Source organism: Ornithorhynchus anatinus, chromosome 14, assembly GCF_004115215.2.
Source record: "Ornithorhynchus anatinus isolate Pmale09 chromosome 14, mOrnAna1.pri.v4, whole genome shotgun sequence".
Classification (NCBI taxonomy): Eukaryota; Metazoa; Chordata; class Mammalia; order Monotremata; family Ornithorhynchidae; genus Ornithorhynchus; species Ornithorhynchus anatinus.
In genome coordinates, this window is record NC_041741.1 from 48,577,904 (window position 1) to 48,603,389 (window position 25,486).

Below are 25,486 nucleotides of genomic sequence, written 5' to 3' on the forward strand. Positions count from 1 at the left end.
TATCCGTTGCCCCATCGTGCCTTCCAAACGCTCGGCCCAGTGCTCCGCACACAGTAGGCGCTCACGAAGTACGGCCGAAATGCAAGCCTCCGAGATCGACAGGCAGCGTGGCTCAGCGGAAAGTCAGAAGTCGTGGGTTCCAATCCCGGCCCCTGCCACTTGTCAGCCGGGTGACTCCGGGCCGGTGGCTTCCCTCCTCTGTCCCCCAGTTCCCTCATCTGGAAAATGGGATTGAAGGCTGTGAGCGCCTCGGGAGGGGACACCCTGATGAGCCTGTATCTCCCCCAGCGCTCAGAACAGCGCCTGGCACGTAGCGAGCGCCCAACAGATACCGGCGTCGTGATCGTTATTCGAATCAGGCTGGGCACACTGGATGGGATGCTCCCGGAGGGAGCGGGAGGAGGAGTTTCTCTGGGTGGTGGGGGAGGGCCCTGGCCGCTCTCCGCTGTTTAAAGTTTGGGCTCGGGAGCGGAGGGGCTCAGTCGAGGGAGAAAGGCTCTCTCCGAAGTGGGGGGCGCAACCTACGGCTCAGGGCCCCCACCGAGATGCTGGAGGCGGGAGCTCTCCTCCTCTTCGTCCTGATTTGGGGTCCCGTCGAGGGGCGGGGGATCCCCAAGGTGGAAGAATGCTCCGCCCGCTGCTCCGAGGTGAGTTCTGAATAATAACAGTAGCTGTTAACGATAATAAGGTTGGTGTCCGTTAAGCGCTTACGACGTGCGGAGCGCTGTTCTGAGCGCTGGGGGAGATCCGGGGTCATCGGGTGGTCCCCACGTGAGGCTCGCGGTTAATCCCCATTATAATAATAATAATAACGATGATGTTGGTATCTGTTAAGCGCTTACGACGTGCCGACCGCTGTTCTAGCGCTGGGGGAGACACAGGGGAATCGGGTCGTCCCACGTGGGGCTCCCAGTCTTCATCCCCCTTTTCCAGATGAGGTCACTGAGGCACCGAGAAGTCGTGACTTGCCCAAAGTCACGCAGCTGACAAGTGGCCGAGCCGGGATTCGAACCCATGACCTCTGACTCCAAAGCCCGGGCTCTTTGCACTGAGCCACGCTGCTTCCCCAGCAGCTAAGCGCTTACTAGGTGCCAAGCGCTGTTCTAAGCGCTGGGGTAGATACAAGAAGAAGAAGAAGAATGATGGCATGGGTTAAGCGCTACTAGGTGCCAAGCACAGGTGATCGGGTTGTCCCCCGTGGGGCTCACAGTCTTCATCCCCATTCTCCAGCTGAGGGAACTGAGGCCCAGAGAAGCGAAGTGACTCGCCCAACGTCACACGGCAGACAAGCGGCGGAGGCGGGATTAGAACCCACTTCCTCTGGCTGCCGAGCCCGGGCTCTTGCCACTGAGCCACGCTGCTTCTCCACTCATTCATTCGTGTAAAGGCGTATATCTGAGCGCTTGCTGTGTGCGGAGCGCTGTACTGAGCGCTTGGAAAGCACAATTCAGCGACTGATAGAGACAATCCCTGCCCACGCTGGGCTCACAGTCTAGAAGCGGGGAGACAGACATCAAAACAAATAAACAGCCGTCGATATAAATAAATGGAATTATAGCTGTATATCTGTATATGTATATAGATGTGTATATATATACATATATAGATACATATATATGTCTATATGTAGATGTATAGAGATGTATATATATCTATCTATATTTACATAAGCGCTGTGGGGGGAGGGGGAGGAAGAGCAAAGGGAACTAGTCGAGGTGATGCGGAAGGGAGGGGGAGTGGAGGAAAAGCGGGGCTTAGCCTGGGAATAATAATAATAATAATAAATTATGATATTTGTTAAGCGCTCACTAGGTGCCACGCACTGTTCTAAACGATGGAGTAGGTACAAGGCGATCAAGTTGTCCCACGTGAGGCTCACAGTCTTCATCCCCATTTTACAGATGAGGGAACTGAGGCACAGAGAAGTGAAGTGACACGCCCACGGTCACACAGCAGACGAGTGGCAGAGCCGGGATTAGAACCCACGACCTCTGACTCCCAAGCCCGGGCTCTTTCCACTGAGCCACGCTGCTTCTCTGCATTGTTGGCATTTGTTAAGCATTTAGTATGTGCCAAGCACTGTTCTAAGCACTGAAGTGGATACAAGGTAATCAGGTTGTCCCAAGTGGGGCTCACAGTCTGCATCCCCATTTTCCAGATGATAATAATAATAATGTTGGTATCTGTGAAGCACTTACTATGTGCCGAGCACTGTTCTAAGCGCTGGGGTAGACACAGGGGAATCGGGTTGTCCCATGTGGGGCTCACACTCTTCATCCCCGTTTTACAGATGAGGTAACTGAGGCACTGAGAAGCTAAGTGACTTGCCCAAGGTCACACAGCTGACAAGCGGCAGAGCCGGGGTTCGAACCCATGACCTCTGACTCCAAAGCCCGTGCTCTTTCCAGTGAGCCACGCTGAGTTAACTTGAGGTACAGAAGTGACTTGCCCAAGGTCACACAGCTGACAATAATAATAATGTTGGTATTTGTTAAGCGCTTACTATGTGCAGAGCACCGTTCTAAGCGCTGGGGGAGATACAGGGTCATCGGGTCGTCCCACTTGGGGCTCACAATCTTAATCCCCATTTTACAGATGAGGTCACTGAGGCCCAGAGAAGTGAAGTGACTCGCCCACAGTCACCCAGCTGACAAGTGGCAGAGCGGGGATTCGAACCCATGACCTCTGACTCCCAAGCCCGGGGGCTTTGCAGGGAAGGCCTCGTGGAGGAGGTGAGCTCTCAGTAGGGCTTTGAAGGGGGGAAGAGTGATGGTTTGGCCGGAGTTGAGGAGGGGGAGGCAGGACGTGGGCCAGGGGTCCCTGAAACGGTCGGCCCCGGGAGAGAGCCTGCCTGGGGGGCCCTAGATGGAGCCGGGAGGTCGCCCGGTCCTGGGTGAGAATCCACGGAAGCGCAATCGGGACACGGCGCCGCTTTCTCTCTGGGCCTCAGTTCCCTCGTCCGTAAAATGGGGATCGAGACCGTGAACCCCACGGGGGCCGGGGTCTGTGTCCAGCTCCATTTGATTCTTTCCGCCCCAGCGCTTAGTACAGTGCCCGGCTCACAGTAAGCGCTTAAAAAATATCAGTGTTATTATTAGGGAAGCAGCTTGGCTTAGTGGAAAGAGCGTGGCTTGAGAGTCAGCGGGCATGGGTTCTAATCCCCGATCCTCCACTTGTCTGCTGTGTGACCTTGGGTAAGTCGCTTCACTTCTCTCTGCCTCAATTCCCTCATCTGTAAAATGGGGACTAAGACTGTGAGCCCCACGTGGGACAACTCGATCGCCTAGTATCTACCCCAGCGTTTAGAACAGTGCCTGGCTCATAGTAAGCTCTTAACACATGCCATTATTATTATTATTTCTCTCGCCCTGAGGTCATTACCTCAGTAGTACTTAGTGAGCGCTTTCTGTGTGCAGAGCACTGCACTGAGCGCTGGGGAGAGGACAGCAGAACAGTATAACAGACCTGCGTCCAAGTCGCCTCTTCGTTGGAAGATTTGGAGGCGCAAACCGACCAAGAAGAGGCGTTCTCCTCGCCCGTGTGGTTTTTGCCCTATTTTCGTGGGGAGGTGGGATGGGATGGATCGTAAATGGAAGGGCGAACCGCCCCCCCCGAGACGTGCGTTCTAATCCCGACTGCGCCACTGGCCCGCTGTGTGATCTTCGGCACGCTGCTTGACATCTCTGTGCCTCGGTTTCCTCATCGGTAAAATGGGGATTAAAATACCGGTTGATTTTTATGGCATTTATTAAGCGCTTCTATGGACCAGATGCTGTTCTAAGCGCTGGGGTAGATACGAGGTAATTGGGTTGGACACCGTCCCTCACAGTCTTAATCCCCATTTTACAGATGAGGTAACCGAGGCCCAGAGAAGTGAAGGGGCTTACCCGAGGTCACACAGCAGACAAGTGGCAGAGCCGGGATTAGAACCCAGATCTCCCTCTCCCTTAGACTGGCAGCTCTGTTTACGACAGGGACTGTGTCTGATCTGTTTGTCTTTGTATCTACCCCAGCGCTTCGCATAGTAAGCGCTGAACAAATACCTCGATGACTAATGTTTTTATTATAGAGATGCTTGTCACCTCCCTCATCCCAGACTTTCGGGACTCCCCAAGGTGATGGCGCTGGATCGAAGTGGCTATCATCATCATCATAATAATAACGGTATTTGTTAAGCGCTTACTTTGTGCCAAGCACTGTTTTAAGCGCTGGGGTAGATACAAGGTCATCAGGTTGTCCCACTCGGGGCTCAGTCTTCATCCCCATTTTACAGATGAGGGAACCGAAGCACAGAAAAGGTAAGTGACTTGCCCAAAGTCAAACAGCTGACAAGTGGCAGAGTTGGAGTTAGAACCCACGACCTCTGACTCCCAAGCCCGGGCTCTTTCCATTAAGCCACGAATAATAATGATGGCATTTGTTGAGCGCTTACTATGTGCCTAACATTGTTCTAAGCGCTGGGAAAATAATAACGATGATATTTTTTAAGCGCTTACTATGTGCCAAGCATTGTTCTAAGAGCTGGGAAAATAATAATAACTATGATATTTTCGAAGCGCTTACTATGTGGCAAGCACTGTTCTAAGCTCTGAGGTAATAATAATAATAATGATGGTATTTGTTAAGCGCTTACTATGTGCCAAGCACTGTTCTAAGCGCTGGGGTAGATACAGGGTAATCAGGTTGTCCCACGTGGGGCTCACAGTCTACATCCCCATTTTCCAGATGAGGGAACTGAGGCCCAGAGAAGTGAAGTGGCTTGACCAAGGTCCCACAGCGGACAAGTGGCGGAGCCGGGATTAGATCGATTGAGAATAATTTAGGATGAAAAGCAGTTAGAAGATCAGGTCTCTGAAGTGTCACCAGAAGCAGCGTGACTTTAGTGGCAAGAGCCTGGGCTTGGGTTCTAATCTCGCCTCCGCCACTTGTTTGCTGTGTGACCTTGGGCAAGCCACTTCACTTCTCTGTGCCTCAGTGACCTCATCGGGAAAATGGGGATTAAGATTGTGAGCCCCACGTGCGACAACCTGGTTACCGTGTATCTACCCCAGCGCTTAGAACAGTGCTTGGCACGTAATAAGCGCTTAACAAATACCATGGCTCAGTGCAAAGAGCCCGGGCTTGGGAGGCCGAGGTCGTGGGTTCTAATCCCGACTCCGCCGCTTGTCAACTGGATGACTTTGGCCAAGTCACTTCACTTCTCTGGGCCTCAGTTCCCTCATCTGTAAAATGAGGATGAAGACTGGGAGCCCCACGGGGGACCACCTGATCACCTTGTAACCCCCCAGTGCTTAGAGCAGTGCTTTGCACATAGTAAGCGCTTAACAAATACCATCATTATTATTATTATCATCATCACCATTATTATTACTATTATTATTATCATCATCATTACCTGAGGATGTGGAAAGGCGGACCCTGAGCGCCTTGAACATCCGCGGCCTCTCGGACCGACCACACGGGGGCAACAGAGGGACGCTGCAGCGCACTGCACCAGTGCACTGCACCGGCTCACTGCAATCCATCAACCAGCTGTATTTATTGAGCGCTTAGTAAGGGCAGAGCACTGTACTAAGCGCTTGGGAGAGTAATACTGAGTAAGAGATCAGGTCCTTGCTTTCAAGGAGTTTTTTTAATATATGGCATTTATTAGGCACTTACTTTAATAATAGTAATACTCATGGTATTTGTTAAGAGCTTACTATGTGCCAAGCACTGTTCTAAGCGCTGGGGGTTTTCAAGGTGATCAGGTTGTCCCACATGGGGCTCACAGTCTTAATCCCCATTTTACAGAGGAGGTAACAGAGGCACAGAGAAGTGAAGTGACTTGCCCAAAGTCACACAACCGGCAAGTGGTGGAGCCGGGATTAGAACCCATGACCTCTGACTCCCAAGCTGGGCTCTTTCCACTGAGCCCCGCTGCTTCTATTTGTTAAACCTTAAATGCCAAGCACTGTTCTAAGCGCTGGGGTAGGTACAAGGTAATCAGGTTGGACACAGTCCCTGTCCCACATGAGGCTCACATTCTTAATCTCCATTTTACAGATGACATAACTGAGGCACAGACAAGTTAAATGACTTGCCCAGTATCGCCCAGCAAGACAAGTGGGGGAGCCGGAATTAGAACCCATGACCTCTGACTCCCAAACCCATACTCTTGCCACTAGGCCATGCTCCTTCCCATATTTTGTATGATCTTAGTCAAGTCTCTTAACCTCTCAGGGCCTCAGTTCCCTCATTGGGAAAATGGGCATAAAATTATAATTCATTCTTTCATTCAATTGTATTTACTGAGCACTTACTGTGTTTAGAGCACTGTACTACTACTACTACTACTAATGATAATTATGCTATTTGTTACATGCTTACTATGAGGCAAGCACTGTACTAAGCGCTGGAGTGGATACTAGTGGTGGTCGGAGGGGGTGGGTGGGGGGGCTGTCCTCCTGTTATACTGTGGGAGCTTCCTGCTTAATGCAAGTTCAATAAATAATGATGGCACTAGTTAAATGCTAACTACGCAAAATAAATAACTGATAATTGAGGTATTTGTTAAGTGCTTACCACATGCCAGGCACTGTACTAAAAGCTGGGGTAGATACGAGCAACTCGGGTCGGACACAGTCTCTGTCCCACGTGGGGCTCCCAGTCTCAATCCCCATTTTACAGATGAGGTAACTGAGGCCCAGAGGAGTGAAGTGACTTGCCCAAGGTCACACAGCAGATAAGTGGTGGAGCCGGGATCAGAACACACTCCCAGGCCCGGGCTCTATCCACTACATCATGCTGCTAAATTCTGGGGTAGATACAAGCTAGTCAGTTTGGACCCGGTCTGAGTTGGGGATGGGGCTCCCATTGTCATTTGGGGGAGCCGCCCGGGCTATCGGGGAGCGGTGGTTCCCGGCACCACGTTCCTGACTCTGGGGAATCTAGGAGCGCCCAGCCAGGCCTCAATTCCAACAGCACAAATTCCCCCTGCGGCCCCGCAGCCCAGGGAATAGCGGGGATCTCCCGGGAGAGGTTCGGGGCCAACTGGGCCTCTCAGACCACAGCCCGGACCAGCGTGGCCCTGGCGACCCCCACGATTCAGAGCCGCGGGGGGCCGGGCCGGCTCGGGCCGGGGAGAGGGGGCGGCGTTCGGTGCCCGGCATTCGGTCGTTAGATACTTGGGACGGTTGCCGCACTACCCGCAGTGGACGGATGGGATGGAGTGAGTGGCCGCCCACTGGAACGAGATAGTGGCGGTGCCGCCCTGCCTTCTGTTTGCGGGAAAGCAGGGCGGTCAGGTCCAGTAGGGAGCTCGTTCCCTTCCCGACCGCCTCGGACCAGGTTTGCTGGGGTCGGAGTGGGGTCGGGGGTGGATGGGAAAGGACCACCGAATGCCTCCCCTTGGCCCTGGCCTGTGGAGGCCACGACTAAGTTCCTGGGCTTGGTGTGGACTAGGGAAAAGGTGGATTCGGGTGGGGGAAAGGTGGATTCGGGTGGGGGGTGGGCCGTGAAATTAGGCCCATTGGAGGGGAGCCGGGGGAGGCCTGGTCCCCTCTGGCCAGGAACGCCACCCCTGTTCCTCGTATCCGACTCTCCCTCCATTCAAAGCTTTTACTGAAGGCCCATCTCCTCCAAGAGGCCTTCCCTGACTGCGCCCTCCTTTCCTCTTCTCCCACTCCCTTCCGCGTCGCCCCGACACGCTCCCTTTATTCATCCCCCTCCCGACCCCACAGCACATGTCCATATCTGTCGTTTCTTTCTTTCTATTCATGCCTGTCTCCCTCTCTAGAATGCAAGTTCGTTGTGGGCAGGAGATCTGTCTATCGTTAAACAGTTATTGTAGTCTCCCAAGCATTTAGTACAGTGCTCTGCACATAGTGAGTGCTCCATAAATACAATTTATCTGTGAACCTTTCGTATGCTCTCTCTGTCACCCCTCTGGGACCGGTTCTATGCTGTGTCCCGGTACCCGCCCGGCTGGGGGCTGTGACAGGACACCCCACTCCCCATTCCTCCCCTCCCAAGTCGCCTTGCCTCTGCACCGCAGGAATGCCAGTCCTACTTCACTTGGAAAATTGATAGCCTTGGGGGGCAGAGAGAGGAGTTAAACCCCCAGCCAGGTGAGCGAAGGGTCATACCTTTGAAATCTCTATAGCCCCTGCAGCCCCCAACACCCCTAACCACAGGACACAATCTTCTGGAAATTTGTAAACACAGAACACACAGTCCCCTGCTCAGAGGCAGGGGACTGCCCCGGATGACCCCCCTCGAGGGCCCCACAGGCTGCCTTCGGAGAGCGTTTCCAGAGCCTGGGGACTTTCTGTCCGGAGGCCCAGGCCGAGGGTTGTGAAACGTGTTTTCGTCACACGCTGTTTCTCTTTTCAGCAACGGCTGGGTCTGATCCAGGGCTGGAGGGGCAGGACAGGGCACATGGCGGGCCGGGAGAGGGAAGAGGAAGTGCAAAGCCCGCTTGGGAATTCCCTGCCACGCTGAACTTACAAAGAACAGAGAGTCCAGGGAACTCTCCCCTTTCCCTGACGCCCTAGGTCCCTGGTAACCGGTTGCCGGCCTGCAGGAGGCGGGGTGCCCGTCCCCGCTGGAACGTAGCTCTCTGCAGCAAGGGATCTGACTCCCAAGAGAGAGTTCGTCCAATTGGCATCGAGTTTATAGGACGAATTAGCAGATTTCTCTTTGGTCTTTCCCCTTTGCTCCCTTTGTTTCCCCCCAACTGCATCCCCTCCATTTCCTGGCTCTGAGTTGGGACATCCTGAGGGAGGAGCCCTGGTCGGCCTCACGGTCCATCCGGCCTGAGACGCCAGCTGAAGGAACCGTGTACTGGTTGCCATCTTGGACAGCCCTCTTCACGGTGAGGGATGGACCCTCCCACGCCTCCAACTCTCCTCTTTCCATCCCTGGCTCTCCCCCAGTGACCCCATACAGACCACCCAATACCCTTAACTCTTCTCTCTCCATCCCTGACTCTCCCTCGGTGACCCAGCACGAATCATCCAACACCCCCGACTCTCCCCTCTCCATCTCGGACCGTCCCCCGGTGACTCAGCACGGACCATCCAATCCCCCTGATTCTCCCCTCCCCATCCTCGATTCTCCCCCGGTGACCCAGCATGGACCATCCAACCCCCCCGACTCATGATTCTCCCTTCCGTGAGTTTGCCCACCAGGGCCCACCCCGTTCCTCCTGCTCCCACCTGTCGGCCGCATGCCCGCCCAGAGCCCACGGCCCCTGTGATCAGAGTGCTCTCCAGGACTCCACCTGCGGGCACAGCGCTGTCCAGGATGCCTCCTGCGGGCAGAGCGCTGCCCAGGGTGCCCTCTGCCAGAGAAACACTGTCCTGAGCACTTGGGGAACCCCCCAGTTTGGGGGGGGGGGCCTGCAGAAGTGCATCTAACCCTTGTATTTTCCCCCTTTTTCCAGGGAGTTTCCTGCAGGAGCGCCCCTACCAGTAAGTGCCCATCTTCACCGGCTCCTTCCCTTGAGCTTAAATCTGCCGGGATTTTCACTCTAAGCTAACGGCGCCCACTCAAACCGGAGGTCGCCGGGAAAACCTCAGAGAAAAATCTCCAGCCCACCCTCCCTGAGGCAGGGAGACAGACCAGATGACCCCTCCGGCCTAGGATCAGAGGGGACGGGGAAGGTGGAGAGGGACTCTTTGGGGTTTATTGAGGTACCTGACCCAAGGAGAGGATCGGGGCCCAGAGGGGTTGGTCAATGGGAGAAGGGGGATTCCATAGCTATATATTACGTATTATAAATTATTTGTATATCTTAATGCCTTGACTCGTCCCTCTCGTTCACCCCACACATCCTAACCGTTACCAAGACCTGCCGGTTTCACCTCTACAATATCGCCAAGATCCGCCCTTTCCTCTCCACCCAAACGGCTACCTTACTATTACGGGCTCTTGTTATATCCCGGCTAGACTACTGTGTCAGCCTTCTCTCTGACCTCCCTTCCTCCTCTCTCGCCCCGCTCCGGTCTATTCTTCACTCCGCTGCCCGGCTCATCTTCCTGCAGAAACGATCTGGGCATGTCACTCCCCTTCTTAAACAACTCCAGTGGTTGCCTATCGACCTCCGCTTCAAACAAAAACTCCTCACTCTAGGCTTCGAGGCTCTCCATCACCTTGCCCCTTCCTACCTCTCCTCCCTTCTCTCTTTCTACCGCCCACCCCGCACGCTCCGCTTCTCTGCCGCCCGCCTCCTCGCCGTCCCTCGGTCTCGCCCATCCCGCCGTCGACCCCCCGGGTCACGTCCTCCCGCGGTCCCGGAACGCCCTCCCTCCTCACCTCCGCCAAACTGATTCTCTTTCCCTCTTCAAAACCTTACTTAAAAATCACCTCCTCCAAGAGGCCTTCCCAGACTGAGCTCCTCTTCCCCCTCTACTCCCTCTGCCATCCCCCCTTTACCTCTCCGCAGCTAAAGCCTCATTTTCCCCTTTTCCCTCTGCTCCTCCACCTCTCCCTTCCCATCCCCACAGCACTGTACCCGTCCGCTCAACTATATATATTTTCGTTACCCTATTTATTTTGTTAATGAATTGTACATCGCCTTGATTCTATTTAGTTGCCATCGGTTTTTACGAGATGTTCTTCCCCTTGACGCTGTTTAGTGCCATTGTTCTTGTCTGTCCGTCTCCCCCGATTAGACTGTAAGCCCGTCAAACGGCAGGGACCGTCTCTATCTGTTGCCGACTTGTTCATCCCAAGCGCTTAGTACAGTGCTCTGCACATAGTAAGCGCTCAATAAATACTATTGAATGAATGAATGAATGAATGCCCGTCTCCCCCTCTAGTCCTTAAACTCTTTGTGGGCAGGGAACGACGTGCCTACCAACTCTGTTGTATCTAGAGGGGGAGACGGTCATTAATAGAAATCACTAAATGACAGATTATGGACATAAGTGCGTGGGGCTGGGAGGGGGATGAATAAAGGGAACAAATCAGGGTGATGCAGGTGGGAGTGGGTGGGCCACTGGCTCCGGCCGGCGGAGGGACCTAGCCCGGGCTCGGTTCTGTCTCCGGGGCCGTGCCGGGGCGGATGGAGGCATCAGGGCCCTTCCCGGAAGGACCCAAACCTGCTGTGGGGGAGGTTGCTGTCACCCCCTGCCTATCTCTCTTTCCTCCCTCCCCCAGCCGACATTGCCAACAGCTTCTGCAGGGAGCCCCCCGCCTCCTTCCCGCTGGCCCTGCTGAAGAGTCTGGTGGGGGTTCCGGTGCTGAGGTGCCCCCCGGGCGGAGCCTGCTCCCTGCACCTCAGGGTCCGAGCCAACATCACCCTGACGGGTAGGAGAAGGCCCCGGGGCTCCCTGGGGACTCTGGGGAGGGCTTCGGGGAGCATCTTTGACCATGGCTGGGAGCCCTGGGCTATAATAATAATAATGATGATGATGATGGTATTGGTTAAGCGCTTACTATGTGCCAGGCACTGTAATAAGCACTGGGGTGGACACAAGCAAATCAGATTGGACAAAGTCCCTGTCCCACGTGGGGCTCACCGTCTCGGTCCCCGTTCTACAGATGAGATAACTGAGGCAAGAGAAGTAAAGTGACTTAACTGAGGCAAGAGAAGTAAAGCGACTTGCCCAAGGCCATACAACAGACAAGTGGTGGAGATGGGATTAGAACCCCAGACCTTCTGACTCCCAGGCCCGGGCTGTAGCCACTGGGCCATACAAAGGAGATGGAACAGACACACGGTCCCCACGTCCCTGACGGGGGAAACATCATGACTTAGTGGAAAGAGGCCCGGGCTTGGGAGTCAGAGGATGTGGGTTCTAATGCCGACTCCACCACTCGCCTGCTGTATGACCTTGGGCAAGCCACTTCACTTCTCCGTGCCTCAGTTCCCTCGTCTGTAAAATGGATATTAAGACTGTGATCCTTACGTGGGACAACCTGATGACCTTGTATCTACCCCAGAGCTTAGAACAGTGCTCGGCACATAGTAAGCACTTAACAAATACCAACGTTATTATTAGTATTATTATTATTATTAACAGTGCTTGGCACATAGTAAGCACTAAACAAATACCATAATTCTTATTATTTTTATGGACAGACCCGGTGACCCCAGGAGAGGGGGAAGTGGGAATAGAGGGTCATGTGCAGGGTGGATGGGTGGAGAGCGGGTGGGAAGAATCGAGGAGGGCTTCCTGGAGGTGATGGCTTGGAACGGCAGGGAAACCGCGTGGTCCAGTGGCTAGAGCACAGGGCTGGGAGTCAGAGGATCTGGCTGCTAATGCCACCTCTGACACTCGACTGCTCTGTGACCGTGGGCAAGTCACTTCCCTTCTCTGGGCTTTGGCCGTAAAAAAGTGGGGATGAAGACTGGGAGCTCCATGTGGGACGTCAGGTCCAATTTGAATGGCTTGTGACTACCCCAGTGCTCGGCCAGTCGAAAGAGGTTAACAAATACCATAAAAAGGGGGTGGAGTGCACGGGGGTAGGGAGGCGGTTCCAGGTGGCTGGGCTGGGAGGAGGCTGGGAGGAGGCCGGGAGGTCAGGAAAGGGCGAGCTGCCGGTGGACTCGGCGGACTCCCCAGGCTGCTTCTCCGCTGTGCCTCAGAGCTCGTCCAAGGTGTGGAAGTTTGCGCCCTGGCGCTGGACACGCAGCACTCCGACTGTGTGAGCATCTGGTTCCCCCGGGGCCTGGGCCGGCGCCTGGACGGCAGGAACGTAAGCTCCCCCTTCTTCCGTCGAGGTCGCGGAAGAGGGTGGGGGGAGGGTCCCCCGGGCCTCCCCTCCCCTGTCCCACCCCAGCTCGGCATCCCGGGGGCACCCAGAGCTTGGAGAATGGTGAGACCCACGGGGTTTGGGTGCGGAGGCCGGGCTGCAAGGGAGACCCTTTTGCCCCCCTCTGGTCCTCCCGTTCTCCGGCCTGGTGGGCGGGGGTTGGAGGTCCGTCCCCACGCACTCACGGGCCCCGGGCTCTCCGCAGTTGCAGGTGCAGAGCTCCTGCTTGGACGCGGGGGTGGGTCAGCAGCTCCACGTGACCCTGACCACCATCCCCAGCTTCTGCAGTGTCGAACTGACCCAGCTGCTCCAGTTGCCCGGTAGGCCTGGGTCGCCCGTGTCGGGGGCGGGACCCCCGGGTGTGGGGGATGGAATCCCCAAAGATGGCCTCCATAGCCCTGAGAGGAGGCGCCCAGGATGGACTTGCTCCTTGGGTTTGGGGTCGGTGGGAGGCAGGCGGACCACCCTTGAAGACTGGACTGATTCCATCCCGGCAATACCGGACCCTCAGACAAGACTGGCTCCTCTCACCTCCCCATGGAGAAAGTAGCCCCGAAACCCCTAACCCCCCTTCCCACTCCCCAGTCTCGGACCGGCCGGCTAATAGTAATAATAATAATAATAATACCTATTTAAGCACTACTCAATGCGAAGTCTGAACTAAGCACTGTGGTAGATGCAATCAGGTAGGACATAGTCCATATCCCACAGGGGCATCTGATATAAGGAGCGATCCCCTTTATCCCCTTTATCCTTTACTCAGCCGGAACCCCAGGCAGTTTCTCCATTCATTCATCCATTCATTCTTTCCTTCAATGTATTTATTCAGGGTTTATCGTGTGCAGAGCACTGTACTAAGCGCTTGGGAGAGATACAACGGTAAACAGACACAATCACCGGTCACAACGAACTTTCAGTCTGGGGGACTGAGGGGGTTTTAACAAATCAAAATATGACAGCTATGGACGTAAGTGGTGTGGTGCTGGAAGGAGGGATGAGTAAAGGAAGCAAGTCAGGATGACGTAGAAGGGAAAGGGGGGCTTAGTCAGGGAAAGCCTCTTGGAGGAGATGGGCCTTCAATAAGGCTTTGAAGAGGCGGAGACTAATCGTCGGATTTGAGGAGGGAGGGCGTTCCAGACCAGAGCAGAACGAGGACTAGGGGTCAGCAGCTAGATGGGCGAGATGGAAGCACAGTAAGAAAGTTGGCACTGGAGGAGCAACTTGGGCAAGTCACTTCTCTGGGCCTCAGTTACCTCATCTGTAAGATGGGGATCGAGACTGTGAGCCCCATGTGGGACGGGGACTGTCCAAGGACTGTGTCCAACCTGATTTGCTTATATCCACCCCAAAGCTTAGGATGGTGCCTGGCACACAGGAAGCACTTAACAAATACCACAATTATTATTATTATCAATATTGTTCCCCTCTTCCCCACCGACCACTTGTGCACTCGCAAATACGCACACATGCACACACTACAGTCCAAGACGGGGAGACAGGACACACATCCATTCATTCATTCATTCGATCGTATTTACTGAGTGCTTACCGTGTGCAGAGCACTGGACTAAATGCTAGGAAAGTACAATTCGGCAACAGATAGAGACGATCCCTACCCAACACCTGGCTCACAGTCTAGAAGAGGGAGAAAGACAACAAAATGAAACAAGTAGACAGGCATCAGTAGCATCAAAATAGAAAAATAGAATTATAGATATATACACATCTTTAATAAAATAAATAGAAAAATAAATATTTACAAATATACACGAGTGCTGTGGGGAGGGGAAGGGGGTAGAGCAGAGGGAGGGAGTAGGGGCGATGGGGAGGGGAGCAGAGGAGAAGGGGGGGCTCAGTCTGGGAAGGTCTCCTGGAAGAGGTGAGCTCTCAGTAGGTCTTCAAAGGGGGAAAGAGAGCTAGTTTGGCGGAGGTGAGGAGGGAGGACATTCCGGCATTCCGGGCCAGAGGTAGGACGTGGGCCAGGGGTCGACGGCGGGAAAGGCGTGAATGGGGGGACAGTGAGGAGGTGAGCGACGGCAGAGGAGCGGAGTGTGTGGACTGGGATGGAGAAGGAGAGAAGGGAGGTGAGGTGGGAGGAGGGCAAGGGGATGGACAGCTTTGAACACACACCCCCCCCCCCCCCACCCATACACACACCCACCCACCCACACCCACCCACCCACACCCACCCACCCACACACACACACACACACACACACACACACACACACACCCTCCCCAACAGTCCCTAGAATAAGAAAGAAACCGAGCTGAGAGTCAGAGGGCCTGGGTCCCGCCTCTGACATTTACCTGCCGTGTGACCGGGGGCAAGCCACTTTACTCTGGGCCTCAGATCCTTCAGCTACAAAATGGAGATGAAATACCTGTCCTGCTGCCCCATGTGGGACTGGACCTGGGCCGGACCTGATGATCTTGTATCTACCCCAGCGATTAGTACAGTCCTTAACATAGTAAGCGCTTAACAAATACCATCACGATTATTAGGGGAGCTGAAGGGATCAGAGAAACTAGGGACAGGTGGGATGAAACCAGGAAGATTTCCAGGAGGAGGTGGGTTTTCTGTGGTATTTTGAAGGAGGGGAGGGCAGGGGGTGGGGGCTACCAGGCTGAGGGAATGACCACGGATGCCTTTTAACTAGGAGAAGCGCCTCTTCGAGGGGGTCGTCATTAATATCCACCCTCCTCTCCTTGATTTCCAGACTGTGAAAATGAAGATCTGGAGAAGAATATCCCTATGTGTTTTGGTGAGCTTCCGTTCATTCGTTCATTCAGTTGTAGTTATTGAGCACTTACTGTGTGCTAAGGACTGCACTGAGCGCTTGGGAGAGTACAATGTAACAATAAACAGACACATTCCCTGCCCACAACTTTGTCTGCTGTGTGACCGTGGGCAGGTCACTTCACATCTCTGGGCCTCAGTTCCCTCGCCTGTAAAATGGGGACTGAGACTGTGAGCCCCATGTGGGACAGGGATTGTGTCCAACACGATTTGCTAGTGTCCACCCCAGTGCTTAGTGCAGTGCTTAGTTAAGCACGTAGTGAGTGCTTAACAAATACTACAGTGATAATTATAACAATAATAATAATTACAATCTAGAGGGGGAGACAGACAATAATATGAATAAATAAATTAGAGATAAATTTCCACTCCACTGGGGATAGGGGAGGAGCGGGGGTGGGGTTTACTCACGCCCATGGAGGGTAAAGAGGTCGTAGGGTGTCGGGGGGAATCACGGTCAGTCACCACCTCCGCTTCTCCCAGCTCAGACATCCGTGGGATTGGACAAGTCCACCAGTCCCTGGACATGTAGCCGCCCTTCCCGAGGCCCCAGGCTAGTTTTCATTCAGGAGCATCTCTGAGGCCCCGGGGGCGAAGCCAGGGTGGATTGGTGTGTCCCCGGGATGTCCAAGGAGGTTTGGGGAGGGTGACCGAACTGGATTCTGGAGTCTCCAGGAAGCTTTCAAGGGCAAACCCCTGGTGCTGCCCAGCTGATTTTGTGGGCGCTTTTCGCTGGGGTGGAGGGGACACAGCCCCATCCCTCTCTCCGGCCCCTGAATTCTCAGAACGGCCGCCCCGGCCCAGGCTCGAGCTTGGAGCCCGGGCTAAGGAACGTCGGAGGTTGGAGGGCGGGCGAGCAGAGCTTGGGGGTCACACCAAAGCCCTGGGTCCTCGTCCACTCGTGGCCCAGCCCAGTATGGCCTACGTGGGCTCCCGGCCCAGCCCCGAGTCTTCTCGCGGAAGTGGCCACCCCTGGCCCGGTCCGACCCGGTCCGGCCCGCGTGTCTCTCCGCAGTGGGCAAGTTGGAGTGGGAGGTGGACCGGGTCGGCCGGAACATCATGGTGCGCCTGGCGCAGCTGCCCGAAGGCCTGGACTATCACGTGCGCCTCTGCCGCAAGCGCTTCTCCTGCGAGGAAGAGGGGAGACCCGCCCTGGTGAGTGGCTGACCATCCCTCTGCCTCTCAGGTCATGACAATTTTGGGGGGAGGGGGTGGAGAAAACCCCTCCCTCAGAGAGCCTGGGCCCTCAGAAGCCCTTCGGCGGAGAGCTAAGGGAGCCCGATAGTCCCAGATGGAGAAATCAAGTGACACCGAGAGGGACCCAGCATGGAGGAAAACCAGGATGTAGACAGATTTCCTTTAGGAGTCCTCCTTCCCGACCTTTTCCCAACCCGCGGGGTTCCGTCTCTAGGCAGGGATGGAGCGAGCTCCACCCCGTGTCCGGGAAGTCCTTCTGGAAGTGCAGGGAGATCCCTGGGATGGGAGGGCCACACCCCTCCCTCTGCCCCAGCCTCCTGGGTTTATTATTATTAATAATAATAATACCGATAATTGTGATATTTGTTAAGCGCTTAATATGTGCCAGGCATTGTTCTAAGCTCTGGGGTAAATACAAAATAATTGGATTGAACCTAGTCCCTGTCCCACTCCGGGCTCACTGTCTTAATTCCCATTTTACAGATGAGGGAACTGAGACCCAGAGAAGTGAAGCGAGTTGCCCGAGGTCAGACAGCAGACAAGTGGCGGAACTAGGATTAGAACCCATGGCCTTCTGACTCCCAAGCTTGGGCTCTATCCACTAGGCCATGCTGCCCGGTTTCCATGCCTCCGCCTCCCAGTGCAGAGACGTGGTCGGGGAGGAGCCTCCGCCCCCGAGCTGGCTGGTCTGGGACTCCCAGCCTCGCTCACTCCAGACCTTCGACCACCAGAGAGTTCCCCAGGAAGGCTGGACAGCCCCCAGATCTAGTCTGTGATCAGACAACCTCCCCCCATAAACTCTACTTCAACCCCTCCCCGACTTCTTAAACCAGGACAATCCTCCTTAGAGCAAAGAGTACCGCTGGCCCCCACACTGGGTAAATGAATAGTAGTGAGCATGGGCCTGAGAGTCAGAAGGTCGCGGGTTCTAATTCCGGCTTCTCCGCTTGTCTCCTGTTTGATCTTGGGCAAGTCACTTCACTTCTCTGTGCCTCAGTTATCTCATTTGTAAAATGGGGATTAAGACTGTGAGGCCCAAGTCATCAGCTGTGAAATGGGGATCGAGACTGCGAGCCCCACATGGGACAGGGACCGTGTCCAACCCTATTTGCTTGTATTCATTCATTCAATTGTATTTTTTGAGCGCTTACTGTGTGCAGAGCACTGGACTAAGCGCTTGGAAAGTACAACTCGGCAATAGATGGAGACAATTCCTACCCAACAGTGGGCTCACAGCTTAGAAAGGGGAGGCAGACAACGAAACAAAACAAGTAGACAAGCATCAGTAGCATCAAAATAGATTAAATAGAATTATAGATATATCACTGCATTAATAAAATGAACAGGATAATAAATACGTACAAATATGCACAAGTGCTGCGGGGGGGGAAGGAGGTAGAGCAGAAAGAGGGAGTCGGGGCGTTGGGGGGGAGGAGGAGCGGAGGTAAAGGGGGGGTTCAGTCTGGGAAGGCCTCCTGGAGGAGGTGAGCTTTCAGCGGGACTCTGAAGGGGGAAAGAGAGCTAGTTTGGCGGATGTGAGGAGGGAGACATGGGCCAGGGGTGGATGGCAGGACAGGCGAGAACGAGACACAGTGAGGAGGTTAGCGGCTTGTAACCACTCGAGCACTTAGTACGGTGCCTGGCACGGGTTTGGGAGCCAGAGGACGTGGGTTCTAATCCCCGCTCCCGCCACTTGTCTGCTGTTTGACCCCGGGCAAATCACTTCACTTCTCTGTGCTTCAGTCACCTCATCTGTAAAATGGGGATTAAGACCGTGAGCCCCAAGTGGGACAAACTGCCTTGTATCTACCCCAGTGCTTAGATCAGTGCTTGGCACATAGTAAGCGCTTAACAAATGCCATAATTATCGTTATTATTATTCTCCGGGCCTCAGGGGCCTCATCTGTGAAATGGGGATTGAGACTGTGAGCCCCACATGGGACAGGGACTCTGTCCAGCCCTATTGGCTTGTAAGCACTCCGGCGCTTAGTACAGTGCCCAGCACATAGTAAGCCCTTAACAAATGCCATAAGAATTGCTACTAAGAGTACCGGAAATAGTAATAGTGGTAACAGTAATCGTAATATTATTGGTGACGATAGCCGTGGTAATAATAATGATAACATCACAGTCGTAATGTCGATAGTGCTAGTAGCAGGATTAATGTTTATTGAGTGCTTGGAAAGAGTACTTAAGTGCCGATTAGACCTGGTCCCTGTCCCTTAGGGGACCCACAGTATAGAAATGTAAGTGAGAGGGAAGAGCCTGACCACAGACCCTTCAGGAGATACGAAACAAAAAGACTAAGACAGCATTAGGCAAAAGAGACAACAAAGAGACAAAAAAAGACAATATAAAGACATAATTAAAAAAGCTTTCCTTCCCCTCCGCAAGTCCCCACCCTGGCAGCCCTTCTAGCTGCTTCATACAGAGGTTTTCTTAGGGCGGGAGCAGGGTGTGCATGTTGTGTGTGTGTGTGTGTGTGTGTGTGTGTGTGTGTGTGTGTGTGTTGGGGGGTGTCCTCTGCTGGAGCCCCTGGCCTGGAGAGGTTCTGAGAGGAAATCTGGGGTTTAACCGCTGCAAGTGGAGGATCGTAGAGTTTAGTGTAACCTGAAGCACTCTTTCTAAGAATTCCCACAATCTTCCACTTGGCCCAGCCCGGGAAAGGTGGTGTTGGGTGGGGGCCCCGGGGGGTTGGGTGTGAAGAATTTGGGAGAGATTTCCAACCCCTCCCTCGATTTCAGGTTAGGTGGAAGGAGAAGGAGAAGACTGTCTCGCTGTCTTATACCCGGCTGCTTCCGTGCCTGTGCATTGAGGTACAACCAGCGGCTCCCCGGGACCCCCTTCTCAGTCCCTTCTTGCTCACCCCGGGGTCTCAGACATTCTCCCCTCTGCTCCCTAGCCCCTCTGGCTCCCCCAACCCTCCACCCCCTATTCCCTAGCCCCGACCCTCTCCCCATTTCCCGGGAGACTGGATTGCGGGCCCATTCCCAGCAAACTGGCCCCATCTCGGTAAGCCCGGTAGGCCTACTGGCGAATTCCCGGGGATCCCGGGTGGGGAGTCCTCTGGAACTCAATGATGTGACCTGACATTTACAGGGATCTCCCCCCCCCGGGCCCCACACACACACACACACACACCCTGATCCCTATGCTGCGGGAAGAAGAGAAAGGAAGAGAACATATGGTTCCTACCCTCAAGGGGCAGACGGGCTGATGGAGGGAGGCTGGGCACACCTCCAGACCTGAAGGCACAGTGCTCTCTGTCGACAACCAAGAGAAGCAGTGTGGCCTAGTGGATAGAGCACGGGCCTAGGGGTCAGAAGGACCTGGCTTCTGATCCCAGCTCCGCCACTCGTCGACTGAGTGACCTTGGCCGAGTCACTTAGAGAAGCAGTGTGGCTTAGTGGAAAGAGCACGGGCTTGGGAGTCAGGGGTTGTCGGTTCTAATCCCGACCCCGTCACTTATCAGGTGTGTGACTTGGGGCAAGTCACTTAACTTCTCTGTGCCTCAGTTACCTCATCTGTAAAATGAGGATTAAGACTGTAAGCCCCACATGGGACAACCTGATTACCTTGTATCTATCTCAGCGCTTGGAACAGTGCTTGGCACATAGTAAGTGCTTAAATGCCATCATTATTATTATTATTACTTGACTTCTCTGTACCTCTGTTACCTCATCTGTAAAATGGGGATTAAGACAGGAGCTCCATGTAGGACATGGATTGTGTCCACACTGTTTAGCTGGGATTTACCCAAGAGCTTAGTACAGTGCCTGGCACATAGTAAGCACTTGACAAATACCATCATTATTATCATTATTATTATTATTAAAAAATAATAATAACAAATACCATTAAAAAAAGGTAGTCAGCTTCAATTTGGGAGCGGGTGGGATTCTGGAGAGTCTGAGGGAGAGGTTTGCCTAGTGTTGATTTTGCACCGCGCCCATCCGGGAGAGTGAGGGTGTATGGGGGATGATCCTGTCGATATACCTGTCTTGCAGGGCTGGTCGGCAGTTCTGGATGCGAGGAGACTCCAAATCTGTCCCTTCAAAAATGGCAAGTGAAATGGCAGACAGTAGGCCCCAACCCATGCTGCTTTTTCCCCCTGCTTTAGCCATTCCACGTTCCCCAGGGCCGACAGCAGCTGCGCTTCTTTGGACTCCACGTTCCCGGGCCCGGAGAGGGTTCGCTGGAGGGGCCGCCCTCGTGGTCAGCCCCTTGGCTCCCCTGGCGTCCCCTGCCCCGGAGCCCCTCAAGGGCCCGAGGGTACGGTGTTCCTGATGCCAAGAAGCCCGTGGTTCCTGGCTAAGGGTCACCCGGAGCTCCGGCCTCTCTGGGGCAACGGGTCCTGGACCAGTTCTGCCCTCACGCCGGGAATCCCTCACCTGGGTATCTGGCACGGATGCTCGGGACCCCTCCATCCAAGTCCCTGGTGGTCACTCCATATGCTCCTCCCCGGGATCCAATCCCCAGCCAAAGATCTGCCCTTCCACTCCGGCCGCCCCCCTACCCCCCACCGCTAGGGCCTGTACACAGGGGACTGATCCCCCCACAATGCTTCCAGTTAGCCCATGTGGAGGCCATTTGGCCGTTTTGGGCCCTGGCATTTATTTGGGTTGTGAGTAGCATGCAGGAACAGGGAGGGTTTCATTACACCGTTGACCACAGAACAAGGAATAATAATAACATCAATAATAGTAATTGTAGTATTTGTTAAGCGCTTACTAGAGAAGCAGCATGGCCTAGTGGGTAAGAGCACAGGCCTGGGAGTCAGAAAGACCTGGGTTCTAATCCGGGCTCTGCCACCTGTCTGCTGTGTGACCTTGCGCAAGTCACTTCACTTCTCTGGACCTCAGTTCCCTCTCTGTAAAATGAGGATCGAAACTGTGAGCCCCACGTGAGACAGGGACTGCGTCCAACCCAATTTGCTTGTAGGCACTCCAGTGCTCAGTACGGTGCCTGGCACATAGTAAGCGCTTAACAAATACCATAATAATAATCATTATTATTAGAGACGGACGCCCTGTGGGATGCTGTCTGGTTCAACCCCCTCACCCAGGGGTTGGTGTGGGAGCCGCCCTGCCCCACCCAGGCCCGGATCCATCTGTGCCAGGGGTCGGAGTCTGGGGACCGGTGCGCTGAGCTGCCCGAGACGACCCGGACCACCCAGGGGAAGGTAAGCGGCTTCGTTCCCGCCAACGCTCCGGCCACGTCGCCGGTCCGCAGCTGAAGGCCGAGGGCCATCTGGGGGGGGAGGAATTAGGGGCTACAACTGTCAACACTTGTTCCCCCCCAAAATGGCCATCATAGCCCCAAACTCAGATACACCCACGCTTACATCCAAACGCACACACAACCCCCAGGCAGCAGCACACAGAGACCCACAGAGATTCACATAAAACATAGATGTAGACCCAGGGACCCACAGAGACTGGCACAAACTCTCAGACAGGCACCCACATGTACAGGACAACACATATGTGCACACACATACCCAGGGGCAGACACACACACATATACAAGACACATTCAGTCACTTATGCGTGTGCTAGTGTCCTCTCGGGGGTCGCTGGCACACACATACCCTCACAGAACATGGAAAGCCTAGGAGGAAGTTTGGGGGGAGGCGGGGTCCCACTGTGGCCTTGCCCATCCTCTCCAGTCCAAAAGACCAGTCTGCTCCCTGACTGTGTGCTTCTGCGCTGTCCTCGCTGGACTTGGGGTGAGGGGAGAAATTGGGGGGCGGGGAAGGTGGGGAGGGGGCTGCAAGCTGACTCTGCCTCTCCCCGCCCTTGGCAGGTGGCTTATTCCAGGGTGGACCCCCACCCCCGCCTCTGCATCAAGGTAAGTGCACCTTCTGCCCGACGCCAGCCTGCTGACTCTGAACCTGCCGCCTTATTTCTATGACTCTCCCCCTTGGGACCCGTTCTTCTTCCCCTGAGAAACCTGTTCCTTATCCCAGGAAGGAAGAGGGAGAGGGGATGGATCCTTAGGGGAGGAATGGATCCTTGGAGTGGGAGATGGAATCTGGAATGGGAGAGGGTGCCTTTGGGAGAATTCCCAGAAGCTAAACTGGAATTACTAGATTGTAAAATTCTTCAGGGTAGGCATCTCCTCTACCTTTTTTTTCCTAATGGTATTTCTTAAACACTTACAATATGCCAAGCACTGTATTAAGCGCTGGGGTTATTAAGCGCCGTCGAGTCGTTTCCGACTCCTAGAGACTCCATGGTTATATTTTCTTCAGAACATCCTGTCCTCTGCCATAATCCTCCGCCTTTCTAACGGTTCTTCCGTTATCGTCGTTAGGAATTACAACGGTCTGCCTCTTCCACGTTTTCCCTGGACTTTTCCTAGCATTAGTGTCTTCTCCAGAGAATCAGTCCTCCTGATTGTCTATGTCCAAAAGGCGCTGGGGTAAATATAAGATAAACAGGTTGCCCCACGTGGGGCTCACCATCTTAATCATCATTTTACAGATGAGGGAATTAAGGTTCAGAGAAATATCTTATCCCCTGTACTCTCCCAAGTGAGCAGTACAGTGCTCTGCACTGAGTAAGTGCCCAATAAATGTGTTTGGTCCCTCTCCTCCCCCTTTTCCCTTCACCTTCACTCATTTAGGATCTCCTTGAGTGGGATGGGAAGAGGAGGTGAGGTGTTTCCTCAGAAGCTGACCAGGATTTCAGAGTGAACTCTGCCTGTCTCAGCTTGTCTGACTTTGCCTCTCACTTTCTTTGCCTCTCTCTGTCTCCATCTCTGTCTCTTTGTCTCTCTCTCTTCCTCTCGCGTGCTCTCTCTCTGTGCTGTGTGCTCTCTCTCTTTCTTTCTGTCATTCTCTGCCCCTGTTTTTCTGTCTCTGTCTCTCTCCAGTTCACCACCCATCAAGGCTCTTGGGTGAGATGCCCGTTTGAACATAGCACCCTGTCAGGTAATTTTTCACGAGGACTGGTCGGCGGGGGCAACTGTTCCCTGGTGGGTGTGGAATTATCTGGATTATCTGGAAGGGGTCAGGAATGGTTGGAGGGGTTAGGGGGACAACAACAGGGGAGCTTTCCTGAATGAGGTCTGCTGCACTAGCGGAGGGGGGTTCGGGGCGGGGGAACATTTCTTCTGCAGCATCTACACTGGCCAAGCGAGTCATTGCAGAAACAACAGAGAAGGTGGGCTAATCTGGGTAGACTTTCTGGAGGAGGTGGAAGTTTGAACAGTCGGAAGGGTGTGAGGACCCAGGGTTCGGGGCTGAGTGAGAGGCCGCAGTTGGGACCTAACTCAATTTAAAAAAAAAATAAGTGGAATGTATTGAGCACTTACTCTGTACAGAACACTGTACTAAGCATTTGGGAGAGTACAATATGATGGAGTTGGTAGATACGATCCCTGCCCACAAGGAACTTATAGTCTAGAGGAGGAAACAGGATTAAAATAATGAATAGCTAGGGGAAATGACAGAGCATAAGGATATGTTATTGTTGTATTGAACTCTCCCAAACTCTTAGTACAGCATTCTGCACACAGTAAGCTCTCAGTAAATATGACCGAATGAGTAGCTAGAGGCATAATTGCTTTGGGGCTGAACGTGGAGTGTTTAAGGGGTGTAGATCCAAGTACAGAGATGATACAAAAGGGAATATGGCTAGGGAAAATGAGGGCTTGGGTTGGGAAGACCTTCTGGAGGAGATGTCATTTCAGGAGGGCTTTGAAGGTGGAGAGAGTGATGTTCTGGTGTTTATGAAGGGGGAGAGAGTTCCAGGACAGAGGGAGGATGTGGGCAAGCGGGTAGCAGAGAGGAGATCGAGTAACAGTGAGTAGGTTGGTGTTAGAAAAATGGGGAGGCTGGGTTCTAGTAGATGGGTGAGGTGAAGTCGGAGGGGGGAGAGTTGATTGAGGGTCAAAGAGGATGGTAAAGAGTTGATGCGGAGATGGTCGGACAACTATCGGAGGCGTTTGAAGAGTGAGGAGACGTGGATTAAACGATTTAAAAATGATCCAGACAATCGAGTGAAGTATGGACTACTGAACTGAGAGAAGGGAGGTCAATGAGGTGTTGTTGCAGCATTCGAGGCAGGATCTGATAAGTGCTAGGATAAGCGTGGAGACAGTTTGGATAGGGAAGAAAGAGCAGGTTCTAGAAATGTCGTGAAGGATTTGGTGCCACTGAATTTGTGAGTTGAATGAGAGCGATGAGTCAAGGATAATGGCTGGGTTACGGGCTTGTCAGACAGGGAGGATGATGGTGCTGTTTACGGTGATGGGAAAGTCAAGGGGAGGACAGTGTTTGGGTGGGAAGATGAGAAGTTCCGTTTTGGACCTGTTCTAAGTTTAAAGCGTCGATAAGACATCTGAATTACGAGACTGCAGAGAGGGAGGGAGATCAGGGCTGGAGATGTAGATTTGGGAGTCATCCGCATAGAGATGATAGCTGAAGCCATGGGGGTGAATGAGTTCTCCAAGGGATGGGTGTAGATAGAGAATTAAAGGGGACCCAGAACTCAGCCTTGAGGGACTCAAGTTAGGGGTTGGAGGAAGAGGAGGAGCCATGAAAGATATTGAGAATGAGCGGCCAGAGGGCTAGGAGGAGAACCAGGAGAGGACTGTGTCGCTGAAGCCAAGGTTAGCCAAGGAGAAGGAGGGGGGTGACGGTGTCAAAGGCAGCAGAAACACCGAGGAGGGTTAGGATGGAATTTGGCAAGATCATGGGTGACCTTAGCGAGGGCAGATTCTGTGGAGTGAAGGGGACGGCAG

General features: G+C 53.8%; 1 protein-coding gene across 1 annotated transcript; it reads left to right on the forward strand.

The window, feature by feature from the left end:
- Positions 1-235: 235 nt before the first annotated feature.
- On the forward strand, positions 236-23,015 carry LOC103167808 (putative interleukin-17 receptor E-like). Its single transcript, XM_039914045.1, has 11 exons — positions 236-647; positions 9,425-9,452; positions 11,143-11,358; positions 12,575-12,684; positions 12,947-13,061; positions 15,462-15,506; positions 16,557-16,696; positions 19,483-19,554; positions 20,746-20,800; positions 21,757-21,920; positions 22,544-23,015. The coding sequence occupies exons 1-11, from the start codon at positions 546-548 to the stop codon at positions 22,649-22,651; spliced, it is 1,155 nt and encodes a 384-aa protein (XP_039769979.1). The 5' UTR covers positions 236-545; the 3' UTR covers positions 22,652-23,015.
- Positions 23,016-25,486: the final 2,471 nt, after the last annotated feature.